Raw genomic sequence first — 17,182 nt, forward strand, 5'->3', positions numbered from 1 at the left:
CACAAAGTCCCTTCCACCAGGTGGCTGATGAGATATGTTGGCACGACTGCCATGTTGCATCTCCATCCCAAAGCCCTTGCTTAGAAGTGTACTTTGTCAGACTGCCAAGAACCTTGTCCTCATCCAGGTCAAGGTGGTGAGACATGGTAGTGATTACACCATAGACCTTGTTGATCTCTGCACCAGACAGGATGCTCTTTCCAGCAGACTTGGGGTCTAATGTACGTTGCAGTGTGTTTGGGCTTCAGGCAGAAGTCTTCAAGCTTTTTGATGTGTTTCAGAACTGCAGTTTCCTCTGCTTGGAGCCACAGTGAAGTGGGCAGGGCAGTACAGATTTCTTCTCTTACATCTGCAAGCAGAGTCTGAACATCAGACTGGATGGCATTGTCTCCCTCAATCCGTGCAATGGCTACTTCTATAGGTTTCGGGCTATTTACCACGCTCTCCTAAAATACATCTAGGAGGGATCCTCTTGATGGGGCTGTCTATATTGGCAGACTGTAATATGCTCATTTCTTGAAGAAACTCCTTCCCCTCCAGGAGACTGTCAAACATGATGGCAACACCACCCCAACTGGTGTTGCTGGGCAGCTTCAATGTGGTGCTCTTATTCTTCTCACTTTGCTGGGTGAGGTAGATCGCTGCTATAAATTGATGACCCTTCACATACCTAACCATTTCCTTGGCTCTCTTGTAGAGTGTATCCATTGTTTTCAGTGCCATGATGTCCTTGAGGAGCAGATTCATTGCATGAGCAGCACAGCCAATTGGTGTGATGTGAGGGTAGGACTTCTCAACTTTAGACCAAGCAGCCTTCATGTTCCCAGCATTGTCTGTCACCAGTGCAAATACCTTCTGTGGTCCAAGGTCATTGATGACTGCCTTCAGCTCATCTGCAATGTAGACACCGGTGTGTCTGTTGTCCCTTGTGTCAGTGCTCTTGTAGAATACTGGTTGAGGGGTGGAGATGTAGTTAATTATTCCTTGCCCACGAACATTCAACCACCCATCAGAGATGATTGCAATACAATTTGCTTTCTCTATGATTTGCTTGACCTTCACTTGAACTCTGTTGAACTCTGCATATAGCAAATTAGTAAATAAAGCATTCTGGTTGGAGGGGTGTTTTCATAACAATCGGAAATCTGTATTTTTGGGCACCGATTTAACAATATATATATATATATTTTACACCTTTTATTTAATCTTTATTTAACTAGGCAAGACAGTTAAGAACACATTCTTATTTTCAATGACTGCCTCGGAACAGTGAGTTAGCTGCCTTGTTCAGGGGTAGAACGACAGATTTTCACCTTGCCAGCTCGGGGGATCCAATCTTGCAACCTTAACTAGTCCAACGCAATAATGACCTGCCTCTTTCTCGTTGCACTCCACAAGGAGGCTGCCTGTTATGCGAATGTAGTAAGCCAAGGTAAGTTGCTAGCTAGCATTAAACTTATCTTATAAAAAACAATCAATCATAATACTAGTTAACTACACCTAGTTGATGATATTATCTAGCGTGTCCTGCGTTGCATATAATCTGAGTGAGCATACAAGTATCTGACTGAGCGGTGGTAGACGGAAGCAGGCGCGTAAACATTCATTCAAAACGCAGTTTCGTGCGTTTTGCCAGCAGCTCTTCGTTGTGCGTCAGGCATTGCACTGTTTATGACTTCAAGCCTATCAACTTCCTAGATGAGGCTTGTGTAACCGAAGTGAAATGGCTAGCTAGCTAGTTAGCGCGCACTAATTGTTGCTGTGTTGCTGGTTCAAGCCCAGGGAGGAGCGAGGAGAGGGGACGGAAGCTATACTATTACACTGGCAATACTAAAGTGCCTATAAGAACATCCAATAGTCAAAGGTTAATGAAATACAAATGGTATAGAGGGAAATAGTCCTATAATTCCTGTAATAACTACAACCTAAAACGTCTTACCTGGGAATATTGAAGACTCATGTTAAAAGGAACCACCAGCTTTCATATGTTCTCATGTTCTGAGTAAGGAACTGAAACGTTAGCTTTCTTACATGGCACATATTTTACATGGAACATATTGCACTTTTACTTTCTTCTCCAACTCTTTGTTTTTGCATTATTTAAACCAAATTGAACATGTTTCATTATTTACTTGAGGCTAAATTGATTTTATTGATGTATTATATTAAGTTAAAATAAGTGTTCATTCAGTATTGTTGTAATTGTCATTATTACAAATAAATAAATAAAAATCGGCCGATTTTTAATCGGTATCGGTGTTGAAAATATCATAATCGTTCGACCTCTAATGTTTATATCCAAAAATGTCAGTATACATTGGCGTGTTATGTTCAGTAGTTCCAAAACATACGGTGATTTTGCAGAGAGCCACATCAATTTACTGAAATACTCATAATAAACATTGCTAAAAGATACATCTGTTATGCATGGAACTTTAGATCCACTTCTCCTTAATGCAACCGCTGTGTCAGATTTAAAAAAAGCTTCACCAAAAAAGCACACCATGCAATAATTTGAGTACAGCGCTCAGAGACCAAAACAACCCAAACGGATATCCGCCATGTTGTGTAGTCAACATTAGTCAGAAATAGCATTGTAAATATTCACTTACCTTTGATCTTCATCAGAATGCACTCCCAGGAATCCCAGTTCCACAATACATGTTTGTTTTGTTCGATAAAGTCCATTATTTATGTCCAAATACCTCCTTTTTGTCAATAGGCAATGAGTTGAAAAACTACAAACCAGGTTTTTGCCTGCCATATGAGTTCTGTCATACTCACAGACATCATTCAAACAGTTTTAGAAACGTCATTGTTTTGTATACAAATATACTAATAATATGCATATCTTAGTTTTTGGGACTGAGTAGCAGGCAGTTTACTCTGGGCACCTTATTCATCCAAGCTACTCAATACTGCCCCCAGCCATAAGAAGTTAAAGAATCATTTTTAAGCCTTGAGACAATTGAGACATGGATTGTGTATGTGTGCCATTCAGATGGTGAATGGGCAAGACAACAAAATGTAAGTGCCTTTGGAACGGGGTATGGTAGTAGGTGTCAGGCGCACTGTTTTGAGTGTGTCAAGAACTGCAACGCTGCTGGGTTTTTCAAGCTCAACAGTTTCCAGTATGTATCAAGAATGGTCCCCCCCCCCCCCCCCAAAAAGGACATCCAGCCAAATTGGCACTACTGTGGGAAGCATTGGCGTCAACATGGGCCAGCATCCCTGTAGAACACTTTCGACACCTTGTAGAGTCCATGCCCATGTTAATTAACAATGCCATGCTGATGGGTGGTAACATTAAAATAAAACTCAGTCCTGAACAGAAACGTCAACTGAAAAGTATTAGCGTGTCATATGATAAGGAAAACACCACATTGACACACATTTTTATTGTTGTTGAAACCCAGCTATATCATACTTTGACTAAAACAATGACTTATTGACTTCAATCTTTGTGCAACGTCATGGGTAATCTCTAGGGATCATCTTTCAGTGGGGGGGGGGGGGGGGTGAATTTCTGCTCTTGTGGTACCTTAATATAATTGTAATGTATGCATAAAGGTGTCTAGTAGAATACACCTGTCCAAAAAAGAAGGTAGACATTAATAAATGCATTTTCAATAGCTTCCCAAATCTTTTTTTTAATTATTTTTTTTTACAATGGAGTACCTAAAAAAATTATGAAAATGTATGCATTCAGTACTGCTAAATGAAATGGCTGTGAAATGATGGCTGTCGGGTTAACACATAGCATTGGCTACACAACTAGCTAGCGTACAGCTAGCTACAGACTGTATTGATGGCAGTAGTACATTTCTTCTGCAGGGCATAAGGAAACTGGATGATACACTTATTATATTTTAAAATGTGAAATCATACAGCAATATTTCCCGTCTGTTTTCTTTTCAGACCCCCAGCAACTCACGCTCCTTGTATCTGAAGAGGAGGAACACTGTGAGCAGGAGTGGAGCCCAAGTCTGGGGCAGGAGGACCCGGAGGACCCAGAGCCCCCACACATTAAAGAGGAACACGAGGAGTTCAGGACCAGTCAGGAGGAGGAGCAGCTTCAAGGGCTGGTGTCTGACACCAAAGACTCAACATTCACTCCTGCTTGTGTGAAAAGTGACTGCAATGATCAGGGCCCACCTCAGCTCTCACATCTTTACCAAACTCAAACTGTGGAGAACAAGGAGAAGCACTCTATACCCACCAACACAATTGAAGAGATCAAAACAGAACCTAATGGACAGGACTATGGAGTACCAGAACCAACTAGTGACTCTCATCCCCTCTGTGTAGTAAATCCTGGTTGTTCTGCAGCTCAGAGTGAAGCCAATGACAATGGGATGGAAAGTGGAGAAACACTGCCAGGATCTACACTACTCGAATCAACTAGAACATGGGTGAAACAAGGACAAAGCTCCCACACTGATGACAAGACAGCCAAACAGTTGCCCCAATTTAAATCCCCCAGTCAAAGAAACTCTGTTCCTTTTTCTTGCAAGGTGTGTGGAGAGACTTTTGTTTTCATGGGCCATTTCGTCCATCATGTGCGAGAAACACACACAAAGAACCAAGACTACATGTGTGGTGTGTGTGGAGAAGACTTTGAGTCCACAGAATGTATGATCGATCACCTGCAAACTCACACTGCAGAAATATATTATTGTGACGTTTGTAGCAAACGTTTCTCCTTTGAGTCTCATCTGAAGCAACATATGTTGGTTCACACTGGGGAGAGGCAGTATCAATGCAAAGAATGTGGAAAATGCTTCATTCATAGTGGACAGCTGAATACGCATGTGAAGATTCACACACGGGAGAAATTGTATCAGTGCAAAGAATGTGAAAAATGTTTCCCCAGTAAGCATAACTTGGACAGACATATGGTGATTCACATATATTCTAATCTGAAAATGCATAAGACTCACACAGGAGAGAAACGATATCAGTGCAAAGAATGTGGGAAATGCTTCCTTCATAAGGGACACCTGAATACCCATATAAGAATTCACACAGGAGAGAAACCATACCAATGCAACGAATGTGAGAAATGTTTTGGCCGGAAGGAAAACCTAACCGCACATATGAGGGTTCACACAGGGGAGAAACCTTACAAGTGCCCAGTGTGTGGAAAATGCTATAGCACTGCACAAGTTCTAAAATTGCATCAACTTCAAAGTCATTATCTAGGTTTCCATCCAATTGGTGATGGATTTCCATGCGAATAGTCCACATAGAAAGAACATGGCCATTTTATCATCAGGGGTGTGTTTCCAACAAACTACATTTTTCAGCAGATAACATGCTGTGTGTGATATAGTTAACTTAAGTGCAAAAGTGCTTTTATGTTTTCATATACCAAATAAATGTTTCCATTGCATTTTCAACTCTATGAATGGTTTTGTCACACACTGTTTGCGATAAATGGTATTACTTGCCCAATCTGGTTTTGGCACATGCTCTATAAACAACAAGTCTGCTGATAAAGTGGACGAGGTAGGTTACATGATGAGATATGGATAAAATCAATAGCCTTTTTAAAAATTTGTTATAATTGGCAGCTATCAAGTCGCCAGCATCATTGAACATTTGCATGACACTTATCACCGTGCACTTAACCACCATAACTTATTCCGTCTGCCAATAAACGGAATGCTTTTTTTCCATGTCGCGGTTGTAGGCTACAGCGTCAATGTGTGACTCGGAAGTTCAATGCGCGACATGGTGTTTTTTTTCACCGCAATTGTCGCGTGATCTATTTTAATCAACCAAAAAAAAAAAATATCCCACCTTGTCTAGCGTATTTAGTTTAGTTGACATTAGGAAGTTTTACAGACATATTAGCGGTTTTCAAAAGGCCTGTCGTGACTTTAAAAAAAATGTTTATGCATCAGGTCATTGTCCTGTCGATCACTTCATTATTCCGTTTTGTTTACAAAGCTCTACTGTACGAGTTTCAGATTTATCCAACTTTTCTGTTTAAAATATAAAAACATGACAAACCAAACCTGTTCACAAGGTTGGTTAACTCTTGAGGTTCCTCGGATCTCCACCGAACTAGGTGAATACGCTTTTACATTTACATTACATTTAAGTCATTTAGCAGACGCTCTTATCCAGAGCGACTTACAAATTAAAGCACCTCGTTGCTCGAACCAACTACAAAATACATTACAATTGGATGTTCTGGTGCCACTTATTGAGGAATGTAATGTTTTTTTTATTGAATATTTGTGTTGTGCTGTATTTTACTGGTTTTATATTGTATTTGATTTGTCTTATAAATTGTATATGCAGGGCTCCCTTTGGAAAAGAGACCCTGGTCTCAATGGTGACTCCCTGCTTAAATAAAGGTAAATAAGATTAATCTGCATGAAATGGTTGGATGAAACCTGGTTACTGTGAAGAGGTGTTCACGTTAGTATGTTGTAGGACTACACATACTAGTGCCTTTTTGAGTAGTGCTTTAATCCCAAATGGTGACAATCGAAAACCATCACACTTTTCTGGCCTTGTGGTTGGAAGTATTTGTCTTCGGTGGTGCTAAGCACATACAATCTATAATCTAAAAATGATATAGTCAATGTGGGGAGAGGAGGGTACTTCATTTATTAATTTGTGTTGCTTTATAGCAAAAAGTGTCCTGCCCAAATGTGACGTCATGGTCCATTCTTTAGCTTGGAGGCGGCTCATAATAATGGCTGGAATGGAGTAGATGGAATGGCACCAAACGCATTAAGATGTATTTGATACCATTCCACTGATTCCGCTTCAACCATTACCATGAGCCCACCCTCTCCAATTAAGGTGCCACCAACCCCCTGTGTTGGAGTGTTTTTTCAATCAGAATGGACACATCAGAAATGCGTCGATTCCTGTATATTTTTTAAATTATTTTTTTAACCTTTTATTTAACCAGGCAAGTAAGTTAAGAACATATTCTTATTTTCAATGACGGCCTGGGAACAGTGGGTTAACTGCCTATTCAGGGGCAGAACGACAGATTTGTACCTTGTCAGGGGGTTTGAGTCCAACGCTCTAACCACTAGGCTACGCTGCCGCCCCATTTTTCCATTTTCCATAACGACCTACTCTAGGTTTACTACAAAGTAGATATTTTGAGGAGATACAAATAAAATCGATTATACTTGTCATTACTTAAATGTCCCTCTGTTTTCCATAAGTATAACAGAAGTTCACATTCAAAAATTGAGTTTGAAGTGTTGCCTTTCTCTACGGTTGCAAACTTCCTAGTTATTTAACAAAGTTCCACGATTTTTTTCATAAACTATGTTAATTAATGCATACATTTGGGGAATATATAATTTAATGATTTCTTTATGAAAATTATATATTTTTGTCAGATTATATCTGTGTCTGGTGTTGTCCATGAGCTCTAGTGGACAGACCACATGGTTCCTGAGAAAATAGCCTATTATAAAAACATCTAATCAACAAAATAATTTCACTGGGTTAAAATCGAGGATACGGTGGATTGAAATCGGACTCGGGGGGGGGATATCATGCGCATCAATTGGTGCTTTTATGTTGAAGACAAAAACTACAAACCGGTGTGACACGTGTGGAAACCGGAAGAGGTGACAAACACAGGATTGTGGGAAATGTAGCAAATCTTTAGCGCAAGCAGCCTGCTGTAAGGGTAGTAGCCGCGCTAGGTGCATATCAGCAGGATAAAAAAAATCGCGGTACATTATTACCGCTAACATTATCAAAACCTGATAATGACCTCAGCTTCATGGAGCCTCTCGTTTATTGCCGCCGTCTGTATTCTTATTGCCTGCCCAAGACCCTCTCATTCCTGGGATTCAGACATTGAGCTCTACGATCTAGTGGAGGAAATTCAACAAAACTTTTACGAATTCCTGTCTGTTGAGCAGGTAAGTCATAACTAGTTTGTTTTTTAAAAAGCTGTAAACATTTACTAACTAGCATTTTCTTTTTGAAGTCCTAAATCGAGATCTGTTCCCATGATGAGGCCTGTTGTAGTTTTTTTTAAACTAGCTACGTGTACCTAGACTACCGGGAGACGAGCAAATCATGACGTGTCAGGATGCTTCCCCTTATTTTGTATTATAACCCCTGATGAAAGTTAAGGTAGGTAGTTAAATATCGTTAGCTAGTTGTTCATCTTGCAAGGAACACTGTTGCTTCACCAGCCAAAGTTTACTGGTCTGGGGCAGGCTTTTGCTCCAGCCCTACTCTAAACATACGATTTTTACTCATCTGATTCAGCAACGCATCAGGACCTTGAGCAGCTGAATGAGGTGTGTTTGAAATAGGGCTGGAACAAAAGCCTGCATGCCCGTCAGCTCCCCAGGAGGAGGGTTGGCCACCATATGGACAAACTGAGTACAGGATAGTGTTGAATACAGTGCCGTCCTGCAATGGAGTCATCCGAGTGCCACGTCTTTGTAGGACTCCGTTAACCTTGGAGGTGGTTACTGTCCTCTGGATAGGATGGGGAAGCATAGGCCCCGATACCCTTGGGGTGGTTACTGTCCTCTGGATAGGATGGGGAAGCATAGGCCCCGATACCCTTGGTTTAGTTACTGTCCTCTGGATAGGATGGGGAAGCATAGGCCCCGATACTGTGGGACATGTCAGGTAGAATGAGAGCGTACAGACTGATTTAGTGCCAGAGACTAGTTATTATGCTTGTGATAAACCATGTGTGATATATCACCACACACAATACTCTCTGAAATGTCATGTACATGTCGTTTTCCTGCTCACCCCCCAGGATGCCTCGTCGACGGACATCAGAAAGGCCTATCGCAGGCTGTCGCTCACGCTGCATCCTGACAAGAACAAAGATGCAAATGCTGAAACCCAATTCAGACAGGTCACTCACTCACTTAACATTATGTATTTATTATGGATCCCCATTAGCTGCTGCCAACACAGCAGCTACTCTTCCTGGGGTCCAGCAAAATGTATACAATTTTAAAACATTACAATACATTCACAGATTTCACAACACACTGTGCCCTCAGGCCCCTACTCCACCACTACCACATGTCTACAGTACTAAATACATGTGTATGGATAGTGCGTGTGTGTGTGTGTGTGTGTGTGTGTGTGTGTGCATGTTTCTGCCAATGTTTGTGTTGCTTCACAGTCCCCGCTGTTCCATAAGGTGTTTTTTTGGGGGGCTTTACTATTCTTGGGTAGCGGAATGACTTTAGCTTCCCTCCAGGCCTGAAGGCACGCACACACAATTTCTAGTTGGCTTAAATTGAAGATGTGGCAAATAGGAGTGGCAGTATCGTCTGCTATTATCCTCAGGTATTTATATTCAGATGGGTCAGACCCTGGTAGCTTGTCATTGTTGATAGACAACACTAATTTTTTCACCTCTTCCACACTGACTTTACAGAATTAAAAAGTACAATTTGGTCCGATATACTTGGATGTGTAGTGTCAGCGTTTGTTGCGGGCATGTCATCCCTAAGTTTGCTTATCTTGCCAATGAAAAAGTCATTAAAGTAGTTTGCAATATCAGTCCCTACTCCCCATGGGGTCCCTACTCCCCATGGGGTTTAACACTCCCTACCTACTCCCTACGGGGGTTTAACACTCCCTACATACTCCCTACGGGGGTATAACACTCCCTACCTACTCCCTGCGGGGGTTTAACACTCCCTACCTACTCCCTACAGGGGTTTAACATTCCCTACCTACTCCCTACGGGGGTTTTTAAACCCAACTTCGTCTTGTTTGATCTCCATCTTACAAGTAGTCTATGGACACCTTACAGAGTAATTCCAGCAACAAATAGAATAGGTCATGTTTAAGTGAAACACTGTTTATATGCAGTGTTTTGTGGCAGTAAAAGTAGTTTGTGAGGTACAGTCATTTTCATACACTGCAATCTATCTGATTAGTTGGAAGTATTGATTGCCATTTCTGTCTATTGCCTCACTGATCATTTTTCTCTCTCCCCATAGTTGGTGGGCATCTATGAAGTACTGAAAGATGAAGAGAGGAGACAGAGGTCAGCCCCCCCCCCACCTTCTCTCACTACTTTCTTCTGAAAGTGGGAGGAGTCTGTCACATTCACAATTTCGTACACAATTTTGCGGAGATTACAGTATTCTGTCATTATTAGGTATATTATATGCTCACCATGTTATTCACCAGTGTATAATTTTAGTATGTATTTCCTATGTTACCCACCACAGCAGTGGGGGGAGAAAATGAGGAAAGCATTAAAAAAAAGAAGAAAAAATGCCATTTTCACGCTGCTGGGCTGAGCCAAGCTGTTCTGCCGCTTATCACTGCTTGAACCCCTAAAATTTGCCATCGGAGAAATCCTCGAACCACCCTTTCGTTTTGGTTCCTCTCAACTACAGGTACAATGATGTCCTGGTCAACGGGCTACCGGACTGGAGGCAGCCAGTGTTTTATTACAGGCGGGTGAGGAAGATGAGCAATGGGGAGCTGGGCTTCCTGCTCTTCCTCATCCTGACCGTGTGCCACTATGTAGTCATCTGGTCCGTCTACCTGGAGAAGCAGCTGGTGAGGGGACCGTGCATGACCTTTCACCCGTCTGTTTTTTTTAAACTGCCAAACTAATCCAAGTTTGCTGTTATCCGTTCCACAGCTTCAATTCTATTAACTTAGTCCCCCCCCCCAATGGGCAGTTATTGCTGTGCTGAAAAAGTGGGATTAAGAAGCATTTTTCTGTGTTTGTATAAAGTATAAATACACTGGTGCAATTTAACACCGGATTTCTCAGCCTCAGCATATTCAGGATTTTATAATAACCAATTACTTCCATTTAACAATGTTCAATTAAATAGTCCAAAACGTAATTTATTGAATTATTGAAACTAAATATGTAAGTTGTCACATTTCTCCCTCTGTCATATAATAAATGTAATTGATTTGCAGTAAATTGTTTCCCCTTGAACCAAGTAAGATTCTGCAACTAAAAAGTTGTTTTTGCGTGTGTGTGAGAGAGCAAAGTGACGCCCATAGATTTCTAATAACCTGCTTGACGTTATCCTTCCACATGGTGCTTCTCTTACCAGGATGAACTTCTGAGCAAGAAGAAAAAAGAGAAGAAGAAAAAGACGAGTAGCAAGAGTGCTGAAGAATCGCGTTTTATCGGACAGGAAAAAATAGAGAGGTGAGTGTCACAAGGTGTTCCTAATTTCACAAGGAAATATCATATTGAATTATAATAATACAGCACTGCTTTTTTTTTGTAAAGAAAAAACGGCAAAATTTAACGCTTCATGCCCAACTTTCAAGCGGTGGGACTGTATATTAGTAGAACATTTGAAGTGCTCGTTGCATGTGAAAATGGCATGGGGAAACGCATTGGAATATTGCTCCTTTGTTTGTTTAGCATGTAGTTTATTCATGTGTGTTGTATGTACACTTCAGCATGGTCACGTGTCCTTTTCCTTTCAGGTCACATGACAAACCTCATTGGCAGGATATCCTGCCACTCAAGCTGAGCACTTGGCTTTATCTCTCTGTCAAGTCCCTCCCCCATGTCATACAGGTAGTCCTCCAACTAATTTAACCAAACCGAGTTCTCTTACCTTCACAGTCGAGGAGCAGCCCTTAGTTGTGGTATATTGACCAACATATACAGAGCTTAGTGAAAGTATTCCCTCTCATTGCACATTTTCTATCACTGTATTGGTGTACAATTATTATTATCTCTAATGGCTATTGATAAGATCCTATCAGCATCCTCAGCGAGCGACAATTTATCTTTAATTTTGTCTGTGCTTCAGGACGCCAAACAGTATTACAAAGATTATAAGGAGATGAAGATCCGAGAGAAAGAGGAAGTGGAAGCCATGGCACTGGCAGAACAGGATGCTACTACAATAAGTAAGGACTTGTAGAAGATTGAAGTAGACAACTTAATTATCTGCCTAATCATGACTGATTGTTCACTTTTGCCTGGTCTTTATAAGATTTTATTTTATTAACCAGCCTGGATAAAGGTTAGCTGGATCAAACAAGAAAATGGGACATCATAATACATTTTATTTGTAGAGCAAAATCGTTTTTCTGAAATAATTCAGTAACTGTGTTTGAATGTAAACAAAAAAAATGTATTTGCCCTTTAACTAGTCAAGACAGTTAAGAACAAATTCTTATTTACAATGACTGCCTACACAGGCCAAACCCGGATGACACCGCCTTATGGGACTCCCAATCACGGCTGGTTGTGATACAGCCTGGATTCGAACCTGGGTGTCTGTAGTGACACCTCATGCAGTGTCTTCGACCGCTGTGCCTCCCAGGAGCATCAGTTGTAATTGTCCCCAGCCGCGTGCTCTTGTCTCATCACATTCCTCACTTCCCACAGAAGAGAAGCGATCCAAAGTGAAGAAGCCGAAGTTTGAGTTCCCCGTTTATGAGCCTTCCTTTACGGGCGCAAACTCACTGGCGTACGACCAGGGAACGTCTATTGAGGAGATCGAAACCCAGCTGGATGACTGGCTCGAGGATAAGAAGTCTCAGAAGAAGAAGGTGGGTCCACAATATTTTCCCTCTGTGGAAAGGTTTGTTCCATGACATTAGTAAAGCTCTGCTCTTTTAAATCAGCCAAATATTAGATTATAAAGTTAGTTTTATTTGCCATTTGTAGGTATATAGTTGGACAGTTACCAGAGTTTGATCTGTCTAATATATCCTATTCTAGGATCAAGTAAGGTAAATTGCATGAATCTGAGGCAACAGGCAAGATGGAATAGATTTTGGATGGTCATTATAGCGTTATGTTCACCAAAATACCTCAAATTCCCACCTTTTTCCCCAACAGGGATTTGCTTAAAACCTGGGAATTTTGGGAACGTTTCTGGAATTTTGCAGCCCTAAGCCAAAATGGCCTGGTCTTTGGTCTAATCTTGTTTGTTGTTTCTTCAGGCTCCGGAGTGGTCAGAAGAGGACATCACTCTTCTGACAAGGAGTATGGCCAAGTTCCCTGGGGGAACACCTGGACGCTGGGAGAAAATCGCCCACGAACTAGGAAGATCGGTGACTGATGTGAGTATACATTGGGAATGGGTGGTGCATGGAAAACTCTGGACTTAAATGGAGGGAATGAGATTTTTTTTTTTGTCAGTCTTAGAAAAATATACTGCAAAATTAACATTTTGTGTTTATAAATTTAGGAGAATAGTTGCTTGTCAAAGAAAAATGTCAAAATATTGTGATCCTTTGCAGGTTACTGCAAAAGTCAAACAAGTCAAAGATGGTCAAACCAACACATCAGGTAAGTCAGTTTTTTTAGAACTTTTTGTTTGACCTTTGCAGTAACCTGCGATGGACTACTTTATTGTTCGGTTTTTGCCTTGTCATGCATGGCACATTTTTTAAAAACATTTATTCTACAATCATGCAATGATTAATAAGAGATGAAAATGTAATGTATACAGCTGAATCCAGGATATTACTCCCAAAACTGAAGCAGCATTTGTATTTAATGTCCGTGAGGAGACTAGGGACTATGATGTTTGGAATATAGCCATTCCAGTTTAAACTTGTTCTGAAATGAGTGCTGACAGCTGCACCATTTTTGTGTTGTTGTGTTTAGAAAAATGTCCCCTTTAAAAAAAATGTAATACTTTATTCATCAGCAGAGAGACAACATCTTAACTTGTACCTCTTTGATGCAGGGCTGGTGAAACTCTCTGAGCTCAAGGCCCAGGGCAGCAGCGCTTTCCCAGGAAAGGGCTCCATAGCTGGGGCCGGAGCCGTACCTGACAGCTTAATGACCCAGCGTGAAGACCCCAAGCCCCCGGCAGCAGCCATGACAGAGGGGACAGAATACAGGGGCGGAGGGGACGAAGAAGAGGGCATCCAATCCGGTGGTGTCAGGAGGAGAGGTAAAAAGACTGGGGGTGGAAGGGTGGGGGTTGAGGCTAAGGGACACAGACAGAGGGACTTTGACTACACAGCTGCAGCCGAGAAGGACAGCGGAGAGGAGCAGAGTCCGCCCCCCTCTTCAGTCCCACAACCGTCCAAGGAGAAGGCCACTGCGGAGACTGACGACGTCTGGACCCAGAACCAGCAGAAGCTTCTGGAGCTGGCCCTACAGCAGTACCCACGAGGCACCACGGAACGCTGGGACTGGATCGCCAAGGTGGTCCCGGGGAAGAGAAAGGTGAGAGATTACCCCCCCCACATTGTAACATTGCAGAGTGTGTCAAAATGTTTGGCCGGCCCCAGTTTAAGCCGTGTGTACAGTTTGCCTAATCTATATTGGTAATTGACATGATCCGTCAACTTTTTTGTCCAGTTATTTAAAATTGAAATACTTTCCTGAAACCTGAAGCAATTTCGATGTGTTAGGTGTAGGTCGGTAGGTAGAATATGGAAATAACAAAACTTAAATTGTCATGAATAGCTGAGATGGTAAACCATGATTTAATTTTGGATGGTGATGGACCTATACTGTTTTTCAGGAGGAGTGTATGATTCGTTACAAACTTTTGGCTGAGCTGGTGCTGAAAAGGAAGCAGGCCAAGAGCTGACTCCCCCCAAAGACCGTTATCTTGAAATCAGTTTTCTTTTGGATCCCCCACAATGCAACATTGCAGGGTGTGTCAAAACGTTTGGCAGACCCTAGTTTAAGTCGTATGTACACAGTTTATTGCCTAATCTAGCCCCTTTTCCTGGCTACCCTTTCAATGTGATCTAAAAGGATGGAAGGAAATATAATGAATAATACACATACCATATGGTTGCTTCAACCTGTCTGGTTATTTTATCTCTTAAAAGGACAGAGGACCTGGGAGAAGGGACTAGGGCCCATCGTCTCATGTCTGTCATGTGCCTTAGCTCTCTGCCCAAAGCATGCCATCCAGCCTCCTCTCTACGGACTGCCATGTGAGGAGTGTTCAGCACAACAACAACTTTTTTTGCTGTGTCATTTTAAATCGCACATGTACTGAATATAACCTGTTGGAGAAGGAAATAAATGGTTTTATTTATTTACATGGATCCATTGATGCACTGTTTGAAATGTCAATTTCAGCCCAAAAAAATATAAATAAACCAGCGGCCAAAAAGGTAAATGGGGCAGAACGACAGATTTGTACCTTGTCAGCTCGGGGGTTTGAACTCGCAACCTTCCGGTTACTAGTCCAACGCTCTAACCACTAGGCTACGCTGCCGCCCCGAAATGGTTCCAATTGTTTCTAAAATTCCATATGTTGGAAAATTTAAGGGCTGATTGTGTAGGTTTACCCTGGCATGACGTTTTGATAACCTTGTATTTCTAAGACGAGGTGATTTATCAATATATTAAGCTTTATTTACTCTGATTTGAAAATGCTACTCCGCATCAAAGTAGACATCATGCAAGACTACAAATCCCTGCAAGCTCCTGCACCTTGTCTCTAGCTGACACCTTTGCTAACAGGTATTGTGTCAATTCAAAACTTTCACAAGACAGTTCACAGAATTATCAATATTTAAGAAATGTAGCCAATTTATTTATTACGACATTTTGGATAACATTTCAAGAACTAGAAAGATTGACTTTTTCCTCTTGTCCAGGGTATCATGGCATTTGTATTTCTTTGCGATAGCCATATTAGCATTTAATAATTAAAAAAAATATTTACAGTTATCAAAAACATCACGCAGCCCTTTATTTGAAGTGTTTGTCATTTTTCCCGGTGGGGGATATTAATGGTGGGAAAACGATTGGGACCATTTGTTTTTTGTTTTTGCTAGGTATGATGATTCACTGTGCTACTCGTTTGGAGACAGACCTGCATGTAACAGTGTTGAAACATTTTAGCCTCGGGTGCTGACGAACAGACCGTTTTAATCAATAAGGTTGACTCAATTTTAAAGAGCTTTACTTACGTCTACATAAGGAAATGTTTAGACAGTGTTCCCTTAAGAAAACCCTGAATTAAAGTGTGTATATTTAGATTTGTAAATCGCTCTGGATAAGACTTAAATCAAATGATACATTTTAACCTTGGTTAAAAGTGATCTTTCCTCAGATTGATAGCATGTAAACTTGCAGGAGAAATACAAGGACTGGAGGTGAAGGGGTCACACAGGGTGTTCGTACGCCTTACCAACTGCTCCCAAACAGGAAATACAGGGCACAAGTGTACATAGTGGAGGTGGCCTCCTGGTGTCACCAGTACATAGTGGAGGTGGCCTCCTGGTACCATGGTGGTGAAAGTACTGCCTCAGGACCTGGACGACTTGCCTTAATAGGAACCACGAATTCTGCTCTATCATAATTCTACAGAAGCATGTCAGACCATTCGTCTGTGAGCTGAAGCGCAGCTGGGTCATGCAGCAAATCAAATCTACATGAAAATGGTTAAAAAGCAACAAATTTGAAGTTTTGAGATGTGGCAGACTTTGAAAGGAGTGGTTCATGCTTGAAAACTCCCAAAATGTCACTGAATTAAAGCAGTTCTGCATTGAAGAATGGGCCAAAATTCCTCCACAGCGATGCGAGAGACCAATCGACAACTACAGGAAGCTTTTGGTGGCAGTTAATGACGGCAGGTAGCTTAGTGTGGTTAGAACGTTGGACCAGTAACCGGAAGGTTGCTAGATCCAATCCCCGAGCTGACAAGGTAAAACATCTGTCATTCTGCCCCTGAACAAAGCAGTTAACCCACTGTTTCTAGGCCGTCACTGTAAGTAAGAATTTGTTAACTGACTTGCATAGTTAAAAAGGTTAAATAAATGTTTTTTTTAAATCAGTGTAAGGGGGCAATTACTTTTTCCACACAGGGGAATTGGGTGTTACATACCTTTTTAAATTGGTATAATTTATAAACTCAGGTTCCCTTTATCTAATAGCAGGTTTTGCTTGAAGATCTGTTAACATTCAGTATCAAAAATATAGAAAAATCAGAAAAGGGGCGAATACATTTTCACAGCTCAATACAACACATTTTGCACAACAGTTTGTCTGCGCAAAAGTAATTGTTCGAAGCATTGGCGACACCCCACAATGGTTAAGCATCGAATGGCCCCTGCGAAATGCAACTTTTCAGGGAAGTTAGGAACCAATATACACAGGCAGTAGGAAAGCTAAGGCTAGCTTTTTTAAACAGAAATGTGCATCTTGCAGCACAAACTCCAAAAAGTTCTGGGACACTAAAGTCCATGGAGAATAAGAGCACCTGCTCCCAGC

General features: G+C 41.4%; 2 protein-coding genes across 3 annotated transcripts; both read left to right on the forward strand.

The window, feature by feature from the left end:
• Positions 1-3,915: 3,915 nt before the first annotated feature.
• Positions 3,916-5,392, forward strand: LOC124018566 (zinc finger protein 37-like; the record flags this gene model as incomplete). The annotated part of the gene is given in 1 exon segment (XM_046333898.1): positions 3,916-5,392. A coding segment is annotated over 1 exon segment (1,325 nt), but the record flags the coding sequence as incomplete, so codon positions are not given.
• A 2,170-nt stretch (positions 5,393-7,562) lies between these two features.
• On the forward strand, positions 7,563-15,006 carry LOC124018565 (dnaJ homolog subfamily C member 1-like). Of its 2 annotated transcripts, XM_046333897.1 has the most exons (13): positions 7,563-7,910; positions 8,774-8,875; positions 9,981-10,027; positions 10,386-10,551; positions 11,067-11,164; positions 11,452-11,545; positions 11,784-11,883; positions 12,368-12,531; positions 12,928-13,047; positions 13,228-13,276; positions 13,680-13,889; positions 13,962-14,167; positions 14,469-15,006. In XM_046333897.1, exons 1-13 carry the CDS (start codon positions 7,755-7,757, stop codon positions 14,535-14,537), a joined length of 1,581 nt encoding a protein of 526 aa, XP_046189853.1. In that variant the 5' UTR covers positions 7,563-7,754; the 3' UTR covers positions 14,538-15,006. The 2 variants fall into 2 exon arrangements, with proteins under 2 accessions (XP_046189853.1, XP_046189852.1); XM_046333896.1 differs by having other exon boundaries at positions 7,566-7,910; positions 13,680-14,167.
• Positions 15,007-17,182: the final 2,176 nt, after the last annotated feature.

The sequence above is a fragment of the Oncorhynchus gorbuscha genome, unplaced genomic scaffold, assembly GCF_021184085.1.
Source record: "Oncorhynchus gorbuscha isolate QuinsamMale2020 ecotype Even-year unplaced genomic scaffold, OgorEven_v1.0 Un_scaffold_55:::fragment_6:::debris, whole genome shotgun sequence".
NCBI classification, from domain to species: Eukaryota; Metazoa; Chordata; class Actinopteri; order Salmoniformes; family Salmonidae; genus Oncorhynchus; species Oncorhynchus gorbuscha.